Source organism: Plectropomus leopardus, chromosome 16, assembly GCF_026936395.1.
Source record: "Plectropomus leopardus strain MGB_pleo_1.0 chromosome 16, ASM2693639v1, whole genome shotgun sequence".
NCBI classification, from domain to species: Eukaryota; Metazoa; Chordata; class Actinopteri; order Perciformes; family Serranidae; genus Plectropomus; species Plectropomus leopardus.
Genome location: NC_142191.1, coordinates 34,008,698 through 34,033,587, shown reverse-complemented (window position 1 = coordinate 34,033,587; position 24,890 = coordinate 34,008,698). Strand labels below are relative to the sequence as shown.

Genomic DNA, 24,890 nt, shown 5'->3' with positions numbered 1-24,890 from the left:
ATATGTAATAGTACTATTCATCTGATATGCCCAAACTGGAAAGTGATCTGTTGCGGTCTCTGGAGAGAGTGGGAGGGAGGGGAGGTGCAATGTACAGGTGGTGCAGTATTCATGCAGTGTACTGTAGACAGAAGTGCAACAGAAGGTCTAAAGCATGACGCTCGGCAAGTTAGTTGAGCCTGTCGAGTCCTTGACCCTCTCCGTTAAGAGTTCTTGTTGACGCCATAATCAAACAGAACTTCTTCATTGGCCATCAAAGTCCTGGTTGCGAGGAAAAGGATTACATCTCTTTGCTCTCCGTCTATTTCCACGCTCAAGTACTTGACTTGATGTTGGCTTTTTCTTCGAGTGGTTTATCAACCTGCCGATAGTCTGCATCCCAGGGTGGCAATCACACGTTTCTGATTTTGCATCAATGCACATTTTCTCACCCTTTTTATTTGTAAAAAAGAAGCCATGGCCAGTCTCTTTGCCAGTGGTGCTTTTGTGAATGTTCTGTCCCTCACGATGTGTGACAACCGTTCCGTGGTAGTCGCAGAGCACCTCGCCAGCCTCAAATCTGCGGGTCGTGACGATCCCTCTGCCCTTGTCTTCACATTGGTTGATATGAAGTCCTCTCCACTTCTGTGTCTTCACCAACATCTGAATCTGTTTACTGTCCATGATGGTGTCCTCCGATCCAGACGGTGCCCAGTTGTTGAGTACTTCATCAGCGATGCAGCCAGTGTTTTTCCATCCCTGCTTCTTTATCCAAGCCTCGAGACGATCTCTTGTTGGCGCACGCCGACTGAATTGTGCTGTCAAAATAAATAACAAAAGTTTTGTTAGTCATGAATACAATCATTGAAAACTTTGAACAGTGCAATCATTTTTGCTTGAAAATAATGTGAAATATGGTAAGAAAACTACTTACAGCGGACACGTTCAACACGCTTTTCAAACTGCTTCCTCCTCCAGTATGTGTAAAGTTTCCGCTCAGATTCTTCAGACACATCCTGCCGGTGTTTCACGTGTGGCCCTTTCCCAGACAGTGACAGAGGGTACGTTTTCAGTAGGGTTTCAAATGCGGTGAAGAATTTGACCTTCTCATTATCAGCAGGGAGCCTTGGCAGACAGATCACTGGCTGTTTGGTTGGTGAGTCTTGGACAGCATGGCTGGAACAGGCATCAGAAAGCTCACATCCAGTACCTTCCCCAGAAGCCTCAGCACTACATGAAACAAAAGAAATTAATGAGATTATAAGAAAAACATTAGACTTTAAGATATTTGCCTAAATATAGATTATGGTGTGTTTGGTTATGTTTGCATTGTGTTGGCAAATATAAAACATGCTCACCTTGAAACTTTGCTCATCGTGCTCAACAGCTGAGAAGTCTTCACAATGAGGTTACGTTGCTTCAAGACCTGTAGATGTGATTTAATATCAAAATGGGCATGGTACTCCCTTCTAGTGAGATTTTTCATGACAAATGGACATGCTTTCTAAATTTACCATGACAAATTTGAATAGTCTGCCCATAGTTTTAGGGTCCCCCTTCATCCAGAAAGCTTTAAAAACTGTCTATACTTATATTTTCTGAAAGCCCAGGACCTGTAGATGTGATTTAAAATAAAATATTTCATGGTAAACTCTCCTAGTGAGATTATTCATTGTGAATATACATGGTTTTACATTTTGGCATCAGAAATCTCACTAGTCAGAATGTAATTTTAAACTAATCCTTTATTTAGAAAGCTTTGAAACAAGTCTATACACACAAGTCTGATACTGTTGGAAAGAGCACAATCTAAGCTTTATTTTGGTGTGTTGTGAGTTGTGAGTGTCTTTTTTCTTGATGTTGAGATTTTGGGTGCACAAATTGGTTACCCATTCCCTTTTAATTAATTTGTACACATTATTGTGAGAGAAATTTGACATTTTGAACAGTTGTTGAAAATAGCACACCGTTGTGTTTATTCTCCAATCATTTAAAAAAATTTGTCTCCCAGTCTAAAATCAAAACTAAAGCCTTATTTAACCAAATAAGCTCACTTACACTGTCCCTGATCTCCATTACCTACACTATATGATTGCATTTAGCACACAGCTGGCTGGCAAAGAGCAAACCAGAATGAAAAAAAACAGAACAGTGAGAAAGTCTGAGAGAAAAATGGAGGAGGAAATGAATGCAGTAAATTAAAAATGTATAATTTGTAGAATAGTTCTGCAATTTGCTCCACAACACAGCTGCTGAGCCACAACAGCCTGTGACCTAATTTAAAGGGGGACTGAGTCAAGAGCACATGACAGTAATTCATGCATATGAATTATTCATATTCTTGATACTTGCTGGACATGACGTGTAACCTGAAGATCTGACGGATTCCCTGGTAAAGACCTCTCTGCTCTGCTCCGACGATTCTCCTGCCTGATCCCTGCCGGTACTGTTGTTTCCGTGGACGGACTTCCCGGTAACCGAACCCCTGCCTGCCCTCGACCACTCCTCCGCTCGATGCCCGACAACGCTCACACACGTGTTGTCGGCTCGCGGAGCTACGGGGTTTCCTCGTCACCAGCCACAGTGGGTACAAGCTTCGTGTCTTCGCTTCGTGTGATTCCCAGAGACATTGCTTGGGCTCACAGCCCGAAGAACGAACTCTCAGTCTGTATCCTGTTTTCCATTCGTGTTGGTATTAATAAAGGTTATTACCAACTGCCAGTGAAGCGTACTGTACTGCATCTGGGTCCTCAATACACCCGTTACACAACCTTTTTAATGATTAGTAGATCAGTCAAATCATAGTTTTACTGATTAGTCATTAAAGGTCCACTGTGTCGAGTTTAGGAGGATATACTGGCAGAAATTGAATATTATATGTTTTCTTTTATGAGTAATCAAGTGTCATCACCTAAGAATAAGCTGCTAATAAATACATAGGGAGCGGGTCCTCGTCTACAGAGAAGCGTCATGTGTACTGCCATGTTTCTACAGTAGCCCAGACCAGACAAACTGGCTCTATATAGGGCCAATGGCATTTTTGCCTCAGCCACCGGAGAGAGAAGTGCCTTCCTGACGAGCTGAACAGCGTCGAACAAACAATAGTTTCTCACATGAAACTGCTTTGTTCAGTGTTGTTACCGGTTTAAATGATCCGGGTCAGTTTGTTTTGGAGACAAGAGACCTCTGCAGATAATTCAGCCCCCAAAGGAATCTTAACCAGGAGTTAAAGCTTGGCTCATCGTTGAAGTTTCAGCTGCTTACAATCTACAACCCTCACTGCTAGATGTCATTACATTTCACACACTGCTCCTTTAAAGTATTTTTTGAGCAAAAAGGCCAAAAAGTTTTATCCTCATCCTGGTTCCAAATTCGAGATTTTTTTTCTCTCTTTTTTAAACTGGTGCAGAGGTACCGTACATAAACACCTGCAGAGGTAGAAACATAAGAGATGAAAAATTACCCTGCAACGGGAACGGCATATTTCTACCGTTTACCATGGTTATTGTTTTGAAATCCTGCCTGTGAGTTTTAGTTTTTTCTCAAACTAGACTTCCTGGACTGTATTTTATTGTTTCACTCACAGATGAAACATCACAACACATCCCCTCTAATGTGTCGAGGCTGTGTTTGTAGTTATTGTGTTCTGTTGCAACATATTCCACACAGTTTTTCCCATCTCATTTCCCCATGGTGCATTCAGCAGGTTAACTAATTCCTGGAATTTTATTTTCATCCTCTCCTTCATCAACAGTCATAAAACCTTCACCAGCAACCGAAATGCACGCCGACCCTGAAGTGATTATGCAGAACGGCACCACGGGAACCCTTCGATGCACCTTTAAGTCCAGTGCGGTGGTCAGCCAGTCCACCTCGGTGACCTGGAGTTTTCAGTCGAGTCAGCCCGATAATCAGTTCTTCAAAGCTCCGTATGTGGTGAGTCCTCGTTGGTCATATCTGTTGCAGAGACAAGTTCCCACAGCTGCAGGACATTTTCCTGAGATCATTAATCTATACTGACAAATGAAGAGCCGCTCATTGTGATGAAATGGTTTCCATTTACAGGTGGCTGCCCTTAACCCTAATGTAACCCCCTTGAAACCTGTTAAAATATGTGCAATTCCTTTCAAAAACATGGAGAGAAAGGGCAACGAGCAACGTAGTAAGAAATTATCAATAAATTGCAAGAGATACATTTTTAATAATAATATTTTTAAAATAGCAGGGGAAAGTGTCTAGGACAAAAGAGAAAACGATGGTAAAAACTTAAATACTTTTCTTGGACTTTTTAGTAATTTCTTACTAATTGTTAGGTTATTTGTACTTTAGTTCCTCATTTCCCTCTTGCTGTGGTTTTGAATGATTTCAAGCCAAATTACTCAGGTTTCAAAGGCTTCAAGAACCAGGCTCAGTACATCTTTAATTAAAAAAGAAAACCATCAAATCCTCACATTTGAGAAGCTGGCATTGGTGCTGTCTTTTTTGCTTGAAAAAATATGAAAATAAGTTATCTTTCAAAATAGCTGTTAAATAATTTTCTGTCAACTGATTAACTGACTAATTGCTGCAACTTGAATAATTTCCATAATGATTCTTCTACAACTTTTTGTAGATTGTCTACTTTTCCAATGGAAAAGCATTCTCGGGACAAGACGAGTACAGAGACAGATTGCAATTTATCGGAGACATACAAAAGAGGGATGTCTCGATACAGCTGAGTCCAGCTCGGTTCAGCGACATTGGGACCTTCTTCTGTGACGTGAAGAACCCACCAGACGTAACAGGAAATCCAGCACAAACGAAGCTCAGCGTTGTTCCGAAAGGTGAAGGACTTTTTATTAAAATTAAATGAATGTTAATAAAAATACGTGTATTGTAAAGGATTTCTTTCTAAGTCAGATTTAGCTTCAGCTTGAGGCAGGAAAACTTTGAGATTTTAACTGCACAAGATGCTTTTTAGATGGGCCTGCTTCCTGTTGTGGTATGAGCAGGTGTGTGGTCTCGGCCTTCACTTGTCAGTTGTGTTCACCCACTCACGACTGCACACTCACATGCTGATTGGACGGTGTGAAAACGCTGCACTCTGCTCGACTGTCCCGTCTGTCACGTTTCTAGGCAAAGAGGGGGACTTTTTCCTCTCATTGTGGCGTTTTAGTCATATGAAAGGTGCCATTTTTGACATGGTTAGTTGTTTGCACCCCTTACAATTATTAAATCTATGATGAAGTTATGGTTTATCTTAAAATGCTGCTGCTCCAAGCTTAGAATACATACATTGTGCTGGTCACACACATGTATTTTTGGAAGCAAACAGCCTAACACATCTGGCTCAGTGAGCCTCCAATAGATGGGAGAGCCAAAAAAAATCCCATGTACTCCAACTTACAGATTCTATCTCGTCCTTTTGCCCACATTTTCTGACAAAACAAAAGACAAATATGTTCTTGATATGTGTGCATTTGCAGGAATCTCCTCTTTTTTGTGAATGTGTTATTTTGACAATAATTTGGCGGAAAAAGGAGTTTGAGAGCTCACATCTTCCTTAAATTAACCTCCACTCTCCTCTCCCACAGGTGGCGCTTTAATTACCATCGCAATGGCCATAGCACACAGATACACAGACGTGTGTGTGCGTGTGTGTGTGTGTGTGTGTGTGTGTGTGTGCTGAATCTTAAATGAAAAACTACCAAGAGCTGAAGCTTTTCAGACCATGTAAACATTATATATTAGCATTTTTCCTCTATCATATAGTACTGCTTCTACTTTACTGCTTCTTTTCATACTGTTCAGTACTGTGCTGTACTGTGTATTACTCTGCCGGCACCAGTCGAAAAAAAAATTATTGGGAAATTGTCTGCATCTTTGAGGTAACAGCACAAAGTCAATGTACAATCACAAGGTTGTTTTTTTGCCACTTACAGACTCAGATTGTTCTATTTATCTGACAACATTAACAACTAACCCTAACCCTGGAAGATAAAGGTTAATCTGAGAAATTGTCACTGATAAAAGACCACCCTCTTCCTGTTTTAAAGGCCACTTTGATAAACTTTGATAAAAGCTGTCAAAAATGAGTCAATGTTTTAGACAAGAACAAGATAGAAGTTATGCGTCGGTTATATTTAAATGATTCTTAAATATATGTGGACTTGTATATGTGGGCTGAGTTTGTTACTTTGTGTCTGACAACAATATGGAATTTTTTCTTCAACTTTTTCATGCATCTAATTCTAGTTCAAAAAAATTTCTCTTTCTGAAGTGTAGCAAGTTCTGTCATTGTGGGCAGGATCATTTTATGCATAATATGCTGTTTCTTACAGAACACGTGTGCTCTCTAAAGGAGGTCAGACCTCTAAAGGAGGTCAGATATTAGGTGGGTTTCAAAATGGAAAGGCCTTTGCCAGAAATACACTACACATACTGTCTAATTACACAGCAGTACTACTAGATATACACATAAGTCTGATACTGTTGGAAAGAGCACAATCTAAGCTTTATTTTGGTGTCTAACATGTTGGGTTTAAGGCACATATGCTTTCACAAATGCTGAGGCTTCCCCAAAAGAGCGAATTGGAGCCCTAAATGGTCAGCCTGTAGGTTAGGTTAGGGATAGTTTTAGGGTCCCCCTTCATCCAGACAGCTTTAAAAACTGTCTATACTTATATTTTCTGAAAGCCCAGGACCTGTAGATGTGATTTAAGGTATAATAAGCCATATTCAAAGTCCCTCGGTATGCTTTTGATAAAGCCCCTTCTCCAGCATGTGACTCCTGGCCGTGACAGAGCACTTCACATCTGGGTCACTGCAATGTGGGATAACACTTGTTATAATACTTTGCATAATAATGATATAATGTGAGCCACTCTCAAAAACACACATCGTCAGAATCATGTTATTGCTCATGTCCCAGCCCCCAATGGGCCACTTTCTTTGTTTTAGTTAACGACCATCCTTTTGTTCTAGTTGATGGCTCTGTGCTGCTGTGTGAGTGTGTGTGTGAAAAGCCTTCATAACATGCTTTCACACTCAAGTATTTTTTGCTTTCATCACAGTCCCCTGTAATATTTCTTTTGAGTTTAGCTTCACACACTTTAGTTTCATTCACTTCATGAACCATTTTCAAATATGTTTTTCCTTATTGAAAGACTGACTGAGGAGCTGGAGCGTCATCACCTGATTGTGACTGGAGCTCCTCAACCACTGCCCAGCGCAAATGCTACAGTTGGACCACCGACCAGGCAGCCACCTGATGCTCACACACTGCCTGATGCCAGTGCTATAGCTGGACCATCCACAAGACAGACTCCTGACAGTGAAGAGGGTGAGCTGTCTGAGGCCGCTGCGGACTGTGGCGAGGTGATTCAATGGTGAGTCTCAGTTTTTCTACGTATCTGATGCTTGTTTTTGCATGTGGCTCACATCAATAACTATGATGCACTATTAAAACAAAACTCTTATCCCTCATTGCAGTGTCCAAGCTCCAAAATACAGCATCCAGACCAAGCAGCTCATGCTTGAGAAGGGCCTATATCAGAGGCATTCTCTGGACCATCCATACATACATACATACTTAAATCCTCTTACTTCCCCTGACAGATTCCTGGGTTTCCACACGGTCCAAACCAACAAGAGGCATGAGGATGAGGCCTTTGTTAAAGAGTGCCAGCACTTCACTGAGTTCATTGGATCTTTGCAGGAAATCATTTCCAAGCAATCGAAGAAGGAGATCATCCAGCTGAGGTTTGTTATTGTACCCATGTAAATGGTGAAGAACTGGTAGTCCTCTCTCTGTCTGCTGTAATATGATGTGTTTTTAAATATTTGTTTGTTTCTTTTGTCATAGGCATAACATGTTGATTGACAAACACCAGTTGTCAACAACAGACTGCGTGGCTGTTCTGGAGAAGGCCAAGAAGGACTTCTTGGCAGTTATGGATAAACTGTCGAGTTGTCCTGACACCCTGGGCGCTGACGAAAGGCTCTTTGTGGTGTACTACCTCTCAGCTGTTGTGATCTTGCGACACCTCCAACGACCGGGCGTGGTGGAGCACATGACCGTGAGTGTTTCCGTGTTATTTTGGTCTGCATTGGCAAATTTCACCCTGATATTTTAGTCATTAACACTACTAATTAATTTGATATCCTCATATTTTTACAGGTCAGGGAGTGGCTTTCCAGGAGAAGATGCGAATCACACTACATCGTTGGGGTACAGGAGCACAAGACAGCAGCACAGCAAGTGGCCTCATTCGCCCTGTCAGAGCAGGAGGAGCGTGTAAGTTCATCACATTTTCTGTCAGAACCTGTCAGAACATCATTTCTGTTCCAGCAGAAAGTAATCTCAATTTCCTTTTGTCCTCTGCCAACAGTGGTTTGATGCGTACTACAGACTGGTGCGGCCAGAAGCGGCAGCTGAAACTGCAACAAGAATATGTTTGCTATGAGTATTTTATTTTCACGCGAATATAATTACATGATTCAAAGTCCTAAATTGTTATCTTCATGACTAACACAACTTCTTTTTTTGACAGCGCTCTTCCCTTGGCGTCAGCCACCACATAGGCATGGGTCGGTAAAGTCGGTAGCCGACGACTTCTTGACGGGTGGAGACCCTCTGGATCTGACTGTAACATCATGAACTGCCCAAAGATTCAGAGACTTGTGAAGAAACAGAAGTGGAAAGGACTTTGCATCCAACACTCTGAAGGGAAGGGCACAAGAGTTTTCACAAAGCGCACATTTTGTACTGGTGAGGTGGTCTGTGATGATCATGGACGTGTTGTCACAGCCAGTGAGGGCCAAGAAGTGAGCAGCTGTGATTGCCACCCTGGAAAGCAGACTCCAGGCCGGTTTATCAAGCGTTCAAAAAAGAAGGCCAACGTCATGCCCAAACATTTCACGCTTGAAATGGATGTAGAGGAACGGCATGTGACTCTTTTCCTTGCAACCAGGACGATTTCAGCACATCAAGAAGTGTTGCTTCCCGGTGGAGTCACCAAGAAATCTTTTGGAGGAGAGGAGGAGGGCTCCCATAATCTGCCAGACATCAGCCTTCAGTCATTCTGTTACATGTCCCAGACCCGCTGAACTGTAATCTAATACTCTTAGCCAGCCCTGAAGGCTCCATCTCGACACGCAAAGACATTAAACCAGGTCCTGGTTTATTATGGAAAGTGGCCTGCTCTTCACCTGCCTGCATTCTCTAAGTATACAATGTAAATACTGTAATTACAATTATACAAAGCCACATTCTGCTGCTCTTGCTGTCATACACTTTTTGTCAAGTCCACCTCTTTTTCCCACCAAATTGACGCGAGGACAACTCGATTCAAGGTTCCAACTCAAACTTTTATTTTATTTTTAGTTGGTTGGTCGTCTTGTTTCATAGGTTGTAAACCTTTAAAGACAGAAAACAAAATTACCATCCAGCACAGAACCAAAAAGTTGGCACATTACCCATTAATTAATTAATTAATTAATCATTTAAGCCTTTTAAATTGAATAAAGAATAATCAAGAAAAAAAGTAGTGTTTTAACATTTAACAGAATATATATGCTATATTTTTACTCTATTTAAGCTCAAAATTAAATATCTTAATAGCTTATTGGACAGAAAATCAAATCAAATAAATGCTGCACATTTCAGACGACAAGAAGCAAATAAACATTCTACAGACCATTGGCGTCTTTGGCCTGAATCCAAAGGTGGACTTGGGTCTCCTCTCCTTTGTCTCCTCTTGCTCCTTTCTCCTCTGTGTGTGTGTGACTGTTGAGCTCCCCCAGTCCTTCCCAGGTGCTCTAAATCAGAGTGCAATCAAGCACCCTCTTGCCTCTCGCTGTTGCACTCTGGGAAGTGTAGTCCCATGTACTGAGACTCAGCTCAACACTTTTACTGCTCTTACAATGTTATTGTTAATACACATATGTACAGGTCACATACTTAAATCATCTGTCTGTGCTGTTCATAATGGATATCCATATTGATCTATTTTAACAATGTTACTGCCAATAGACTGCCTGTTTTTATATATATAATATATTCTGTCTACAGTGCACTGCATGAATACTGCACCACCTGTACATTGCACCTCCCCTCCCTCCCACTCTCTCCAGAGACCGCAACAGATCACTTTCCAGTTTGGGCATATCAGATGAACATTTATTTTATTTCTCTCCTTTTTTGTTTCGTTGTTTTGGTTTCTGAATGTATATATATCACCGTGCACTTTGGCAACATATATTGTGACTTGTCTTTTTACTTTTTCCTGCGTTACAGGAAGGTGGCTCATCGGGGGATGGGACATGGCAGCTGCCCACAGAGCAGCAGTAGTTGCAGTAGTAGTAAGCCTGGACCCTGGCTTGCTGTGGGGGGAGGGGGGCTTTCAAGTGGGTAGGCTCATTCTGTGTAAGATACAGGTCACTGAAGGCAAGGAAGCCTGACAAAGTGATCACAATTATGGGGAGGTGTGTGGAACAATATCCCCCTGGCTGAGTCTCACCTCCTACACAAAGGCTACTACTGTATGAGAGGGCCAGAACAAAGTCTGTAGATTAGTCCTTCTTCCAGGAAATCGACCTTGAGTCCAAATACTACATAGACATGTCCCAGACAGTGCCCTGACTGAGGGGACCAAATGGTAAAGAGTGAAGGGTGGATGAGTTCACTTCCAGGAAAAGGACTTCCGTGACAAGACAACCTGGAAAATGACTTGGTAATTTTGAATTTGGCAGCTTTTATGTGATTGGTTGACGGCCAATCGCATTACTTCTGGGAGCGGCCAAGGGTATATATATAGACCTACGTGTGCATACACTGTAAATTCTAACAAGTTGAGTTTACTTAATGAAACTTAGGAAACCGAGTACCTTGGGAAAACTAAGTAAACGAACTTATTTGTGTGAAGTAGCTTGAAATTATTATATTCAAGTAAACTATACTTTTTTTGAAGTTGTGAGCACTTAATGTATCTCAGTGTAGTTACATTCAAACCAAGCTATTACAACTCAAATATTTTGAGTCACATTAACTTAATATATTCTGCCAAAACAAGTGGGCATTACTTGAAATTTGTAATACACTACACTTAAGGGATCTTAGTGTAATCCACTTCAATAAAATTGACACGAACTCAATAAAGATAAGTCACATGAACTTAATATACTGTGCCAAAGTGAGTGAGCAGTACTTAATTTTAAATAAATGCACTAACATACCTTAGTTTAGCTAACTTAAAATAGGAACTCACAAAATGGCATTATGAAAACCACAATTTATTTTGTATTTCTGTATTTATAATTAACAACAACAATCAACATGCTGTTAATTTTGAAACATGTCTAGAAAGAGACCATCAATTCAAGTTTGGCTCAACAATGGGTGGGGGGCTGATAGATAAATAAAATAGTGTTATCCACTGCTACATTGACAATACATTTCCTATGCAATACAATCTTTAGGTCAGACCATCTCTGTAGCACAACAATACTTAGACTTTAAAAGGGGTTAACCAAATTTGACCTTTATCAAAAAATATACTGTAATTTGAATAATAGTACTTGGCTATATGGTGAGTTTTCTTAATACTGCAATGAATTGTTCAGCCCTAGTTGAAACCTTTCTGTTAGTGGCGAACCAGGCCAGTCAGTGAGTAGAGGAGAGAAAACGGGGCATAAATGATGCTAAGCAATTGGAGGCAAATCCATCCTTGTTTGCTGATTGGTTCAGATTCCAGCTAAGTTCTGCATTTCTCTAAATTATTTCCTCATTATTATGTGTTTGTAAGTGAGATTGAGTGTATGAGCATTCATGTGTGCGAGTGACTGTGTGTGCATGCATGCAAGTCTGTGCGTGTGCGTGTGCGTGCGTGTGTGAGACAGAAAGTGTATGTCAGTGAGTGATGTATGACAAAATGGGTGAGACTTAAGAGTGAGAATGAGTGTGAGTGAGGTGGGCCGATTGGTCTGGGTGTAAGCTAACAGAAGGCTTTCGACTCAAAATGGACACTTTCCTGTATGTCTCACAGCAACAAACAGACCTGGCAACATTTAGTCTGTAAAAGTTTAAAACCTGAATAAAACCTGAGAATTAAAACTAGATTACCGTACATAGAACTGTACTTGGACATACACCTTCAAAGCAGCTAAACACAAGTCAGCTCTTAGCAATTTAACAACTTTGACATATATTGAACCTGACCTGTGTTACAGAAGCACAAATACTAAACATCAAATACTGTACGCTCATTTCAACAGTTTTTACTCACTAGAAATCCCTGAATACCTTGCTTTGATTGGCAGGGTCATGTGACCTACAGAAGGTGTTTTTCTGCTATCTAACTTTTTTTTATGCTTTCCAATCACAAATGTGAAAACAGTGAACAAATACAAAACCGTGTACTCCAATAGAATACTTTGGTTACTTTTGGTCTTCGTGAACTTTTTTTTTTTCTACTGTTGGCCCCCCAAGTACCTCCTCCCTTTCAGCAATTTTGAGGTAGCAGTAACTGAGCACTTGTAATACTGAGCCAGATGAGAATGAAATGAAAAAAGGCTGAACCAAAAAAACACAAAACAAACGTACTGCTATTCTTTTAACAGTTTTTGTGACCATTCATAATTTTGAGAGCGGGATCATTGTCATTGCGTTGTCCATCAATTCTGTCAGAGTTTCATTATCAAAACATTAAAAAAAAATGAAAGTAAAATACAATATTCAATTAAGTAAAAATAAATGTTCAGCCACATCACACTCACACTTGTGTAGACAACCAGTATACAGTGTCATGCAATAGTTTTGGTGCCCCTGGTCAAAATTTCTGTTTTTGTGAACAATTAAACAAGTAGAAGATGAAATGTTCTTTAAAAGGCATAACGTTAAACATGAAACACTCTTTTCAATATTTGTCTGTAACTTTATGCCTTTTAAAGGTCATTTCATCTTCTACTTGTTTAATTGTTCACAAAAAAAGAAATTTTGACCAGGGGTGCCCAAACTTGTGCATGCCACTATAGCTATCCCTAGCCACAACATCTAGCCCAGAAGAGCATTTTTTAATGTTTGCAGTTTTGGGCTGAGCTTTTGCTGTCCCATGTTCAACAATATCTTCTGGATGAACTCAAATGTGCTCTTCATACCTTTGGGGTAATCCAGATGGAGTGCATTTATTAAGCCAAAGAGAAGACAAAGTGCTTGAGAGGTTGTAGGAATGTCATCCATGACGATGTTTCCTTCTAGGATGATAGCAACGCTGTTGATCAATGGTGGCATGTCCTCAGTCATGACTCTAAGAACCCCAACAGGCACCTGGGTGAAGTCATCTTCAGTGTCTGAATCCTGTGTTCAAAATGAAAGAACACAAATAAATTTAGGTAGAATGTTATGACCCACGCTTATAATGTCACTCCTGTAATCATAGTCTCTGCAGGAATCATAATTTAAAAATCACATCGAAAAAAACAGCACTCAGGAATAGTGTCTTACAGAGCTCTTTTGAAAGACTGTGAGCAGGTGGAACTGGCCGCATTTCAGCACCAAGCCTTAACAAAATGCATTTTTAAAAAGTCCATAAAGGCTGTTTGTGTGCCAAATTTTTGAGCTAATTTTCCTACGGTACTACTCAATGGTGCGATGTACATTTTACGACATCAGACCTCAGTCTCAGTTCTCTGGCATCAGACAAATAATATTGGTGTTTAGACTAAAAAGCTTCAGATCACTGGGAAAACTTTGTCAGGCCGATGGGCTAGTACAAAGAGGCCTCAAACAAAACGGCTTCAGACCAAGCAGTCTCAAGCCAAACAGACCAAACAGGATCATGCCAAACAGTGCAGCAGCACATGCTCAAAAGAGATCTTTATTTATTTATTTATTTTTTAGATATTTCAACCCAAAGTTTAACAAAACAAAGCCATTATTTTATTACTGTATCCTTTAAGAAATGAGTGTTCTGCAAAATGATTTTACTGCAAAGGGCATCACATCAGTGGGGTTTATTTATATCAGACCTGAACAATGTGTTTTTCTCTGAAATCTGAGAACTGAACCTGAAGATGAAGATGTCCTAAAATGTGCACTGTACGATGGTCATAAATGTACTTACTGAGCAGCTGAGGAAGAATTCGCTGGAATTATCTCCAAGATACAGGGGCAGACATTGCAGGACAGCAGTGCGTGTTGTGGTGATGTCATTGGTCTCATGGAAAAGATGACAAAAACAAATAAGCAGAAGACCATATGAAAGGCAACATTATTTAGAAAACAAAATTTGTGCATATGCGTGTGCTCAAGTTACAACTGTGTGCTTGAGGTAGTTCAAGAATTACTTGTACTGTAGTAGTAGAAGTAGTAGTTGTTTTACAAAGTAGTAGCAGCAGCTGTAGGCGTAATTGAAGCAAGCAAGCACACTACCATAAGGTGGTAATAATGAAGAATCTGAAACACTTACTTGTGTACTGATTGGCTGGAGGAGGTGATCAAGTGATTGGCCGACAACTCCTTTTCTGGATTTGAAGAGGTCAGTGAGACGAGTGGTGTGGTGGTCAAGAGCTTCAGAGAAGTCTTTCTTGAGGTTCTTACTGGCAACCCTGTAGAACTCAGCAAACACCTTAAAAACAAAAACACATCCAAAGGATTGTTTACTCCACTATGGCAGTCATTTTAATGCCAATAGTCTATTTGACTGTTGTATACATTTCTCAAAAAGCAAAGACCAAATTGCAGAAACTGATGATGTGTTAGGTCTACTAAATGATTAATCAAGGAATCTAAAGAACCAACAGAGTAATCTACAATGAAATTAATGATTGGTTGTGGTGTGGTTCAGTACCTAGCTTCAATGATTAATCAATGAACTGATGATCCAATTGATCAACAACTATTTTGGTATTTAATAAATCATTATTTGATTTAAAAATGTAAAAAGCCCTCTGATTTCAGCCTCTCAAATGTGAATATTTTCTGATTTCCTTTGTCCTCCATGAAAGCAGACCTATTATCTTTGTGTTTTAGGGAAAACAAGACATTTACACACACCAGCTTGAACTTTGGGAAACAGTGATCAATATTTTTGCCATTTTTCTGATATGTTGCAGACCAAGCCACTAACTGTTTGGGTTTGGTTCATATTGGTTTGATCCCTCTAGGGCCCAACCAATTACCTGATTAATCAAAACAGTAATTGGCAGATTAATCGATTGTGAAAGTAATCGTTAGGTGCAGCCCTAGGTCAGCGTAGTGCAGTGTAAGTAAGTCATACCTGACTTTCTGTGAACAGTGCAGGCCAGCGTTCCATCATCCTTCTGACTGAAGGCTGTTCTTCCACGATTTCTTTACGTCGCAAAGAAAATGTCTGGTCCATCATTTTCTTCACATTAGCTGAGTCCGGAAGCCTTTTCTTTGCTTCACTTTCAAGCTGTCTTCTAACTGACTCTAGAGTATCTGCATTTTCACCATCAGGAAAATTTGGCAAGAAATTTGTCTCACTTCTTTTGCCCTTTTATGTTACTACATGATGGCTGTCCTTCAGGGAAACCCCTTTTCAACTTGTTGCTATTCACTGTGACATTCCAGATCTTCTCATTTTTGTTCGGAAATTCCCCATCTTGAACTTAATGCTATTCTTCCATCCACAATATCCAGTGAGTGATCCAGCTTCTTTCAGGCAGGGATGTTTTGCAATCAGTGCAGAGGCTACTTCTCGACAGTGTCCCTCCGTGGGGTATGCCGTGTACTTGTACATTGTCTCTGCAAGTCTCTCTAAGATTACATGTTTCATGTCCCGAGAAACATCCATCCGAGTTCCATCCTTCATATAGGCAAGGTCTCCCTGTCTCAGTCGGTAATTTACATCCACAGAGAATGCTGGAATATCAAATGCAGAAGGCCAAGGATCCGGCCTCATCATTTGAGATTTTTCTTCACTTGTATACAGTATATCTGTATCAGATGTGCTCGGTGAGGACAGTGCGCTAGAGACTGAAGAGAGGGACTCAAGACTTAAAATTTTCAGCGTAGCTCGATCTGGCAGTTCTGACACATCTGTCAGGTTGCAGAGGGCATTGTTAAACAGTGGGTCTTCAAACTGTAGTTTGAAGTCATATGGTAGTTCCAGTTTAACTTTTAAGTGATCCAAAAGAGACTCAAGGTTGCTTGGTTTCTGATCAAGACTGATTCTTCTAATGTCACAATCAGTGACGATGACTCTGATTGGCCACTTCTGTTCCATCATCCTACAAAGAACAGAGTCATAAATTTAGTCCAGTTAACATAATATGTAATGTTTCAAAGAAACAAACAATGTGCCTCTGACTCGGTACGCTGACAAAGGAAAAACATCATTGAACTCAGTCAACTGCGTGGCAACCAAGCCTGTGCTGCTTTGTGTCAATTCATAAGCACGAAGATGCTCATGATACCATGCAATCATTGGTTTGCACAAGAAAACAATGTCTGCATTAAGCACTAGCACTTGCTTAATTTGCCTGAACTCTGGAAGCCCTCCACATGAACCTACAGAAACCACCATATCTGCAGCGTAGTTCATTCCATCAATAGTGACAGACACAGCTGACAGGACTGTGTTTTGGAGACCACATCTTTGGTGCAAAATGTCTTGGATGTTCTGTGGGAGGGACGCAATCAATATGCTCTTTACTTTGTTTGCTTGGAGTGCTGGTTTGAAGAAGGAAGCACAGTCCAAGTGGAAAGCCATCATCTTTTGATGTCGCCTCGCCAAAGTTAGGGGAACATTTTTGAAGTTCTGAGTTTCATGGATGACTTTTTTAAAGAACTTGTGCTTCCCTTCGAATCGCATTGTCCACATGTCTATGAGAGGTCCAAACACTTTTGTCAAGTGGGGATAGTGCTCGATATAGTGATGCTTTGGACGGAGTCTGCAATCTGGAAAAACATTCAGTAGTAACTCCCTATGCTCTGACACTTTAGACTCTAAATAGAACAAAAATTCATCTGTGAATCTCAGAGATACAGCCAATTCAAGCACATCTTTTAAGACCACGAGCACCTCCCATGCCTCATCTCCCTCAGGTACATGATGCCCAATCATTAAAGGAAGCAACCTGATCAGACACCAGTTTTCATGGCCATTCCCTCCTATTGTCGTCTTTGAAGCAAATGTCTTTGGAACTGGTTGAGGTTTGTCCGTTTTGTCAGAAAAGGAATATGGGAATTCTTTGATGGCTTGATTTAGTGTCTCAAGAGAGATGTACTTCTTTTTAATCAGATCTTGAATGCACAGGTACAATTCAAATGGGACTACTCCCTCCAAAAAATCATGAAGAACATCTGGAGGAAATCCATCCACAGCATGGAAATATTTCAAGCTTTCACTAAGCACACATTCGCCTTTGACTCCATAATGTGCTACTTTAGATTGGTCTTGCTTGACCTCCTGAACCTGTCTGTCATGGGCATCTTTGGTTCTCAGTATGTAAAAACCTGAGCTGACATTCTTTGTTCGTATTTCCTCTCACGTGGCCATACAAAACCTGCACATTTTCTCCACAATAAAGCTCTGTTGAAATCCTGCCAATGCATGGGCAGCCAAGTTATCTGCTGCAACATACAGCACAGTCCCCTTTATACTTGCTCCCAACTTTTCAACATAAACTCCATTCTCCTCAAGTGATACTAGGTCGTCAATAAGTGGACGTAGGACTTCATGATACCCCTTCTCTTTAACTGTGTTGACCTTGCATAAAACAGCTAACTGTATGGCATGAAGGGATGAGCGGTACTTTGGGTGTAGATTGGCAAGAACCCAATACACTCCACACAGCTTATGCTTCTTCTTAGATGTTCCAAGTGGGTTTGCAACCTCAAAGTCATCAATATATAAGCCCAGGGCAATTCTGAATTCGTCTTCTGCTAAAATGGCATTTTCACTAAAGTGAGAACCATCCCTATAGTTACTGTATTCACTTCCTTTAGAGCTGCTTGTGGTCAGAGCCTTGTCTAAAACATCATCTTTGCTCAACAGTGCCTGAAGCATTTTAATCAGTGGAATGTAAACTATATTTTGACCCTGCTTGTCAGTGACAAACTCCACAGGTTCCACAACAGGAAATTCCTTTTCTATGTAAGTTGCTCTCCTATTGGAAGTTGAAAGTGAGCCTCCAGTTGATGTGTGTTTCAAAAACACATTTGAGTCAGTTACTGCAGACACTACCTCCTTAACAACAGCATTATCAATATCAGGGTAATGGCGTCTGAGCATCTCCTGAACCACAGAAAACATCAGCGGTTCTGAAAGTTCAAATACCTGTCGTATTTGCTGGATGATTTCTTGGAGAGCACTTTCAGGTATGTTCAGTATTGTCTGCATTTTCAGGAAAAGTGAAGCTAAATTATGCTCAAGTTGAGAGTCGAGGTCATTGACATCAACACCAACATCTGTAAGCTCCTCTTCCCCTAAAATAGTCACATCTTCAGTCACAGGTTCAGCTGGGACAGAGGTGTTCTCCTCAGTGCCACAGAGCTGCAAAGCTATTCCTGGTTTGAACTGCAGACTAGATGTAGAATATTTCTGGTCATGATTCCTACTTTTGTGTGTGTTAAAAGTAGAGTAGACATTTGTCTCAAAGTCACAATCCAGATAGGGGCACTGCACTTTTTGCATCAACTTCAGATGCTTGCGTAAATGTGTAAAAAATCATTTTCACTGCAGGGCTCGTTAAACTCACACACTTGACAATTAAATGTTTGCACATCATCTTTTTCACTAGTCACCTGTGAGTGAAATCTGGATAAATGAACCTTCAAGGCATTAAATGATTTGAATGTGCAAATACACTGCTGATGAAGACATGGTATTGGGGAAGTTCTTGTGAAGCCACCATGCTTCAATCTGTAATGCTTTAATAGCTGGCCACGTTTTAAAGAGACAAAAGTGCAAAACCTACATGTCCACTGCATGCCTCTTCCAGTAGACACTTGAAAAAAAAAAATACAGGACAACAATAAATTAGACTAAAAGAGACAGTAACCACCTATCGTAATGACTAATGTTGAAATATTTGGGATCAGCAACCCGTCCCTTTGAAATGTTACTAATTATTCATCATTGTTAGAATTTGAATTATCAAATTTGAAATATAACACAATGATGTTTTGTATAATTTCACAGAAAAAACATGAAAAGAATTTTTAAATAAAGGACAACAAATCTGATTTGCTCCTCAGTGGAGGACAGTTGGCCACAATCCAAGATTTTCTTTTTTACTTGTGAATTTGTACTGTCTGAATCTGTTTTGGAAAGAGCAAACAGTTGTCTATAAAACAATTCCAAACAACTTTTTAGTCACATTTAATACAATACTACAGACCTGACAACCTTTGACAGTGTTTTGAGTACCACCTCTTTACTATTAATAATAATATTTATATTTATAATAATAATACTTTACTGCACCACTCTTATGGCATCAGGTGGATGGTTTACTAGTGTTTAGATATTCATTACACTAATACTAACAATGTTAACACTTTATTATCATGATAGAAAGACCCACAAAGTGAGAATTAGGTATTTTTAAATATGATGCAAAATTCATAATTCACAATTGCATTGTTTAAGACATAAATAATGTTTAAAAAAGCTGAAAACAAATTCATGTTGGACATCGATTACATATGCTCCTTTCTACAAAACTTGCATATAGTAGCTTTAATTTGGTGAGTCGCATCGTGTGCAGTGTGCAGTTTAGTGAGGCAAAGAGCTGCACCAGCACGGGAGCAGTTAGTTTTTCTACTGTGTGTCTGACTGCAATTGAACTCAGCGACGTGATAGATCAAACTATTCTGCTTCTCTCGTCCATAATGACTCAGCGTGCACAGACTTGGAAAGGCGAGCCCGTTGAAAATCCACGAGGCATTACCGAGCATTATGCGTACTTTTAGAGCATTAATTCTTACCAGTGTAACTGAATTTCAAAATACGTACAGGCTACACAAAATGCAGGTCGGTAGGTCGGCTAACGTTCGGCTACCTGCCTGATAAGACTATCAATAAAAGATTTACACTTACCGAAATCAACGTTAGAGCCAACTTTCCGTGAGAGCCCTGGGTCTGCGTAAACGGCTTTGACCTCTTGCCTCCAGAAGTAGATGCGCTAACCGAAATGGACACATGCGCACTGGGGCGCAGCAGTTCTGAAACTTAAGTCTCATCCCACGAACCATGCTGCATACTCAGAAAAACCAAGTACATATAATTGAATGAAACAAGTATGTGGGTAAAAAGTGCAGAAAACTCGGTGTAAGAAAGTAAAATTATAGAACTAGTGTAAATTAAGTGAAATGCACTATTCCATCTTTAGTCAGGGCAAAGTTGACATTTACAGTGTATGCATCTGTAACGTCAGCAGCCAGGATTGATGCTTCAATTCATGGAAATGCCACGTCTAGGCCGGCCAGATGAAAATTGTTACTTTTGCACATTTTTTTGTCTGGTTATATATTGCCTAATGTAGAGTTTATTTGTCCTTCATTCTGCAGTGCAAGCCCCAGATTCACTCTGGATCCCAGGGGATGTGGAAACCGGACAACAACAGCGGCCACCTGAACCGACCGAGGAACCTGGGCAAGTGTAATTCCCGGAAAGATACATTGATATGTGTAATTCAACCAGAAGCGGAGTGATATATGTCTAAATTGAGGATTTTTGTTTTCCCTTTAGATGCAGTTGCTATCACAGCGAAACCTGTCTTCTTCTGACGCTTGTTACCTTTAACCTGTGTGCAGTGGTGTACATGATCGCCTTTTTCCTTCTTCGCATTAATGGATACATATAATGATGGCGTCAGAGACTGAGCATGGCCAGAGGCTACTGCAGCAGCAACAGTTCAACAACCGAAGTTTGCATTATGATAAAACAGGGGTGATGTTTCTATTTGAGTATTTGCTGTTTGTTCTGTTTGGATATGTACATCACCAAATAAAAATATGTTCATGACAGAGACCCAGTGTCTTCTTCCAGGTTTTCAACATTAAACATCATAGAGTAAGTCACATCCCTGAAAAAATTTAAACAAGACTGTAGGTTCATGTTCGGGGAGTGAGACAGCTATGTGATAAATTTGACCACAGTCAAGTAACCTGACTGTGGACCTCCATGCGGTTCTTACCTCTGACACATGCCCCGGGGAAGTCTCTTGATGGGGCGTAAAGTTCCAGGTCCAACTGTGGCTGAATTCACGTTCCAGGAAATGGACCTCCAGGTGGCGCATACCTCGGACACAAGCCCCAGACAGTGCACTCACTCCCAGGAGAAAGGCTGAGGAGTCCCCGGTTGTAATGGAGGTGAATGAATTTAGGAGCTGACTCTGAATTACTGCAATCACCACAGGTTGTCCGGTTAGAACATCATGGCTTAATGACAAGATGAAAGAATCCACACTCTCTCTCTCTCTTATGACCACTCATTTATTGTAGAAATGGGTGTACATGTGAGTGTGTGTGTGTGTGTGGTTACTATAAAGAGAAAACAGAAAAACAACATGCATGTTAGTTATTAATCAAACGTGCAATAATACAAACAATAGGTATAAATAACACAACATTATCCACTGCAAAAATCAATCATTTAAATATAAAATATTAACAATGAAGTATCAAAGCAGAAATGAATGAAATCAATAGGATACTGAAACTGAAGTTATGTCAAAGAAACATGATCCAAATGCAGTGGTCAACTGTAAGGGACCGTCAGCAAATAGCCGCTTATCACATAAAACAGGCTCTCACATACTGTTACACACAGAGGGTGAGGTAAGGAAGTGCGCGACGGTCCCTAAATGGATGCGTCGGCTGGATACACTCGCTAACACACCACAAATAAAACAAATAAATAAATAAATAAAAACTCTGCATGCATGAAGACACAGCGGTGCATTACACACAAAATTATAGCCACTTCTTTGTGACAAAAGTTGTTCATAACACTATTCCAGCATATGTCCGTCAAGTATCAAAAAACACCGGAGCCTCGTTACAGCAACACTAGCAACTGTCAAACTAATGGATACTCACATCCTCATGGACGCACACAAGGGAGTACACTAATCCTGATCAAGTGATTCACGAGTGGCTGTGCTAAATAGTCCATCAGTGAAGTGTGGCGACATGCTTCTCTCTCCGTCTCAGACCGACAAAGGCCCACGAAGCTGCAGAACTGATACTAACTAACTAATGAAGATTGACAGGTAAAGGAGGATCGTGATTGGTGCAAAGTTGATCGATCCTGGCAACGTCTGTTTGCGCGAAGTACGCATGTCAAGTGGATGGCCTTTTGCACACACACAGATAACACACCCATGTTGAAATTGCGGTGCGCATATCCCGCAGTGTCGGGGCCCCTGGCAGCCCAAGGTCCTCCCAAGCCTTGGTGAAATAATCCCCATTTTGTCTAACTGTGTCTCTGCCTTTGTGAAAAAAATGTTTGTGGGTGTTTTTGAAGCCAGCAAGCTTGACCTCAGGTCCCCAAAGGTCTTCAGTTGCTCCATCATTTTCCCGTTCAAAGACACCATTGCTGGGCTGAAGGATTGAATGGTCTTGTGTTCGTTGACCTGGAAAAGTAAGAAGAAGAAATGGATGAGTAAGTTCAATGTCTGGAAAATGGTCTTTCAATTCCTGGAATTCTACCTTATAATACCACCAAGGGGTAAGTGCTGCAGACATGTCCCCGATTGTTTCCTGACAGAGGAGAAAGGGTTAGTAGTGAACGGGCAGTATTTTGCATTCCAGGAAAGACACCTCTATGTGGTAAGTACCTCGGACTCGTGCCCAGGACAGTTGCTTGACAGAGGGGAAGAATAAGAGTGAAGAGTGGGTAAGTTCATGTTCTGGAAAAGGATCTTTCGATTCTTGGAATTCTACCTTATAATACCACCAAGCGGTAAGGGCTGCACACATGTCCCAGATTGTTTCCTGACAGAGGGGGAAAGGTTAGGAGCATATGGGCGGCAGGCTCCTGTTCTGGAAAACACATTATGGATTCCAGGTATTCTACTTCAAAAAATCTCCATCATTAACCAAAATACTCACTGGAAAGACGTAGGTGTTCTTATAATCCTTGGCCTTGGCGATGTCCTTTGCCGTCATCCCTAGAAAAACACATTTTCGGTGGCCTGTAGCCACCACCATCTGGCCGACCAACAAACTCACAGCGTGGGCAAAGTTTGTGTGATTGTGTGGTTCCCTGGCAAGGTCTTGTAGGGCAATGTCCTGCTCAGCCTCTGCCTTTTTGGTGAATGCTATTATGTCCATGGGCTGAACCAGATAAGCTGCAGAAAAATACAAAGAAAAATACACATTGACCTTAGAGTTTCAGTGGATCAATCTTTCTAACCTCTTTAAGATCGAAACAAACCTTTCTTTTTAGCTTTATATTCTGTCCTTTGGATGACGACTTGAGGGCCCAACCCCTTTCTCCAGTGTAAGAGCTTGTCCAAAATGTAATTGATTGATTTGACTGTCAACCGTACTTTAGGGACATCTGCGACCCTCACAAATTTCAGAAACGCCTCGATGTCCACGAGGACATGTTTTTGACTTGTGGGCTTCAATCTGGAATTGAGGTTTTTCAGGTACCTAATGACGGAATGATGGAATTAATGAGAACTGTGAATATGGTGCTGAATTTTATGACTTGGATTTGGAGAGTAGAAAGCTGAGCTACGTACCTGTTCAGTTTTTTCATCTCTTTAAGAAATATAAGTGTCGGATTGATGTCGGTTTCTCCCCCAGACATGTAGAGCAGGAACTTTTTGACATATGACGTTCTCTGTTTAATGTTCCTCTTAGCTTTCTTGGAATGGTTGGGCCCTATTTGGTTTTCCTCAAACATATCCAACATATTATCTAAGCAAAATAAAAGAGCGAAGGGTGGGTAAGTTCATGTTCCGGAAAAAAACTCTTTCGATTCCTGGAATTCTACCTTTTAATACTCACATGAGGTCAATTTCAACAGTTGTATTACTCACCCAGGTTTGGTGTCAGGCTCCCACTCCGGGCTTTGCTTATGCTGCAGGAGTCAGGGGTTGATGACGGCCCGGCCACTGGTTGTTGAGGGTCGGTGGTTGTCATTGAGGATGGAGCAGGAGGTGGTCCGGCCTCAGGTTTCTGTGAGTTGGGAGTGGGAGTAGGTGGAGAAGCAGCTGCACCCTCGTTGGATACAGCAGTAGGAGGAGATGCACTGGCCTGAGGTTCTTCACATAATGAAGAAGTTACCTCCTCCAAAAACTCCACTTCCTGACAGAATGTTTTTAGCTTCTCCTTCACCAACTTTAAACTTGTCACCACAAATTTCAGCTTTTCTTGTGGCAGTTGAAGAGCTGTGGCGGCTGATGGAGGCAGAGAGTGAGGTTCAAGAGCAGGCAGAGAGGCGTGATGTTGACGTGATGGAGGCACCAGGCGTGTTGATGGAGGTGCAGTGCGTCTTGATGTTCGAGGCAGTGATGGTGTTCCAGAGTATTTCTTCAGGCTTTCCCTGATGGCCAGTTTCTTCGCCTTTGACATCAATTTACTCAAGTGTTTTCCCTGTGGAAAGAGTGAAGAGTGAGAGTGAAGGGTGGATGAGTTCACTTCCAGGAAAAGGACCTACATGCGGTAAGTATCTCGGACACACGCCCCAGACAGTGCCCTGACTGTGGGGTGCAAAGGTTAAGAGTGATCAGTGGTGGATGTCAGTTCCAGGAAATGAACCTCCAATAAGCCCTTTGAGACAAACTGGTTGTAAAAATTGGCCATACAAATAAAATTACACTGCCTTGCTTTGCCTTACAATGAACATTGAAGTCAACTCTATTTTAAAAACAATTTTGTGGTAATTGTATCATACTGCTTTTTTCCCGTGGGAGGACATCAGGTGTTTGTCGAGCCTTACGTATTCTTTCCC

The 24,890-nt window shown here is 41.0% G+C and overlaps 1 protein-coding gene and 2 long non-coding RNA genes across 3 annotated transcripts in view; 1 reads left to right on the top strand and 2 right to left on the bottom strand.

The window, feature by feature from the left end:
- The window catches only part of LOC148187008 (uncharacterized), a 66,941-nt gene extending 61,374 nt beyond the window's left edge, over positions 1 to 5,567 (top strand). The window contains exons 4-5 of the long non-coding RNA XR_015779109.1: positions 3,734 to 3,915; positions 4,592 to 5,567. This is a non-coding gene — a long non-coding RNA (uncharacterized LOC148187008). The remainder of the gene's footprint in view (positions 1 to 3,733; positions 3,916 to 4,591) is intronic.
- Positions 5,568 to 9,083: 3,516 nt separating this feature from the next.
- LOC148187007 (uncharacterized) lies at positions 9,084 to 15,338 on the bottom strand. Its single transcript, XM_088089217.1, has 6 exons — positions 15,234 to 15,338; positions 14,424 to 14,582; positions 14,079 to 14,171; positions 13,114 to 13,312; positions 10,239 to 10,415; positions 9,084 to 9,106 (listed from the first exon to the last, which is right to left on the bottom strand). Exons 1-6 carry the CDS (start codon positions 15,336 to 15,338, stop codon positions 9,084 to 9,086), a joined length of 756 nt encoding a protein of 251 aa, XP_087945343.1.
- Positions 15,339 to 23,062: 7,724 nt separating this feature from the next.
- On the bottom strand, positions 23,063 to 24,243 carry LOC148187006 (uncharacterized). Its single transcript, XR_015779225.1, has 3 exons — positions 23,977 to 24,243; positions 23,364 to 23,854; positions 23,063 to 23,277 (listed from the first exon to the last, which is right to left on the bottom strand). It is a non-coding gene; the product is annotated as an uncharacterized LOC148187006 (long non-coding RNA).
- Between the last annotated feature and the right edge of the window lie 647 nt (positions 24,244 to 24,890).

Coding starts and splice junctions, on each gene's coding strand:
- LOC148187007 (XM_088089217.1), bottom strand. CDS start 15,338: ATGATGGACCAGACATTTTCTTTGCGACGTAAAGAAATCGTGGAAGAA. Junction 14,172..14,423: donor TCCAGCCAATCAGTACACAA/GTAAGTGTTTCA, acceptor CTTTTCCATGAG/ACCAATGACATCACCACAAC. Junction 10,416..13,113: donor CCATCTGGATTACCCCAAAG/GTATGAAGAGCA, acceptor TCACTTTGTCAG/GCTTCCTTGCCTTCAGTGAC.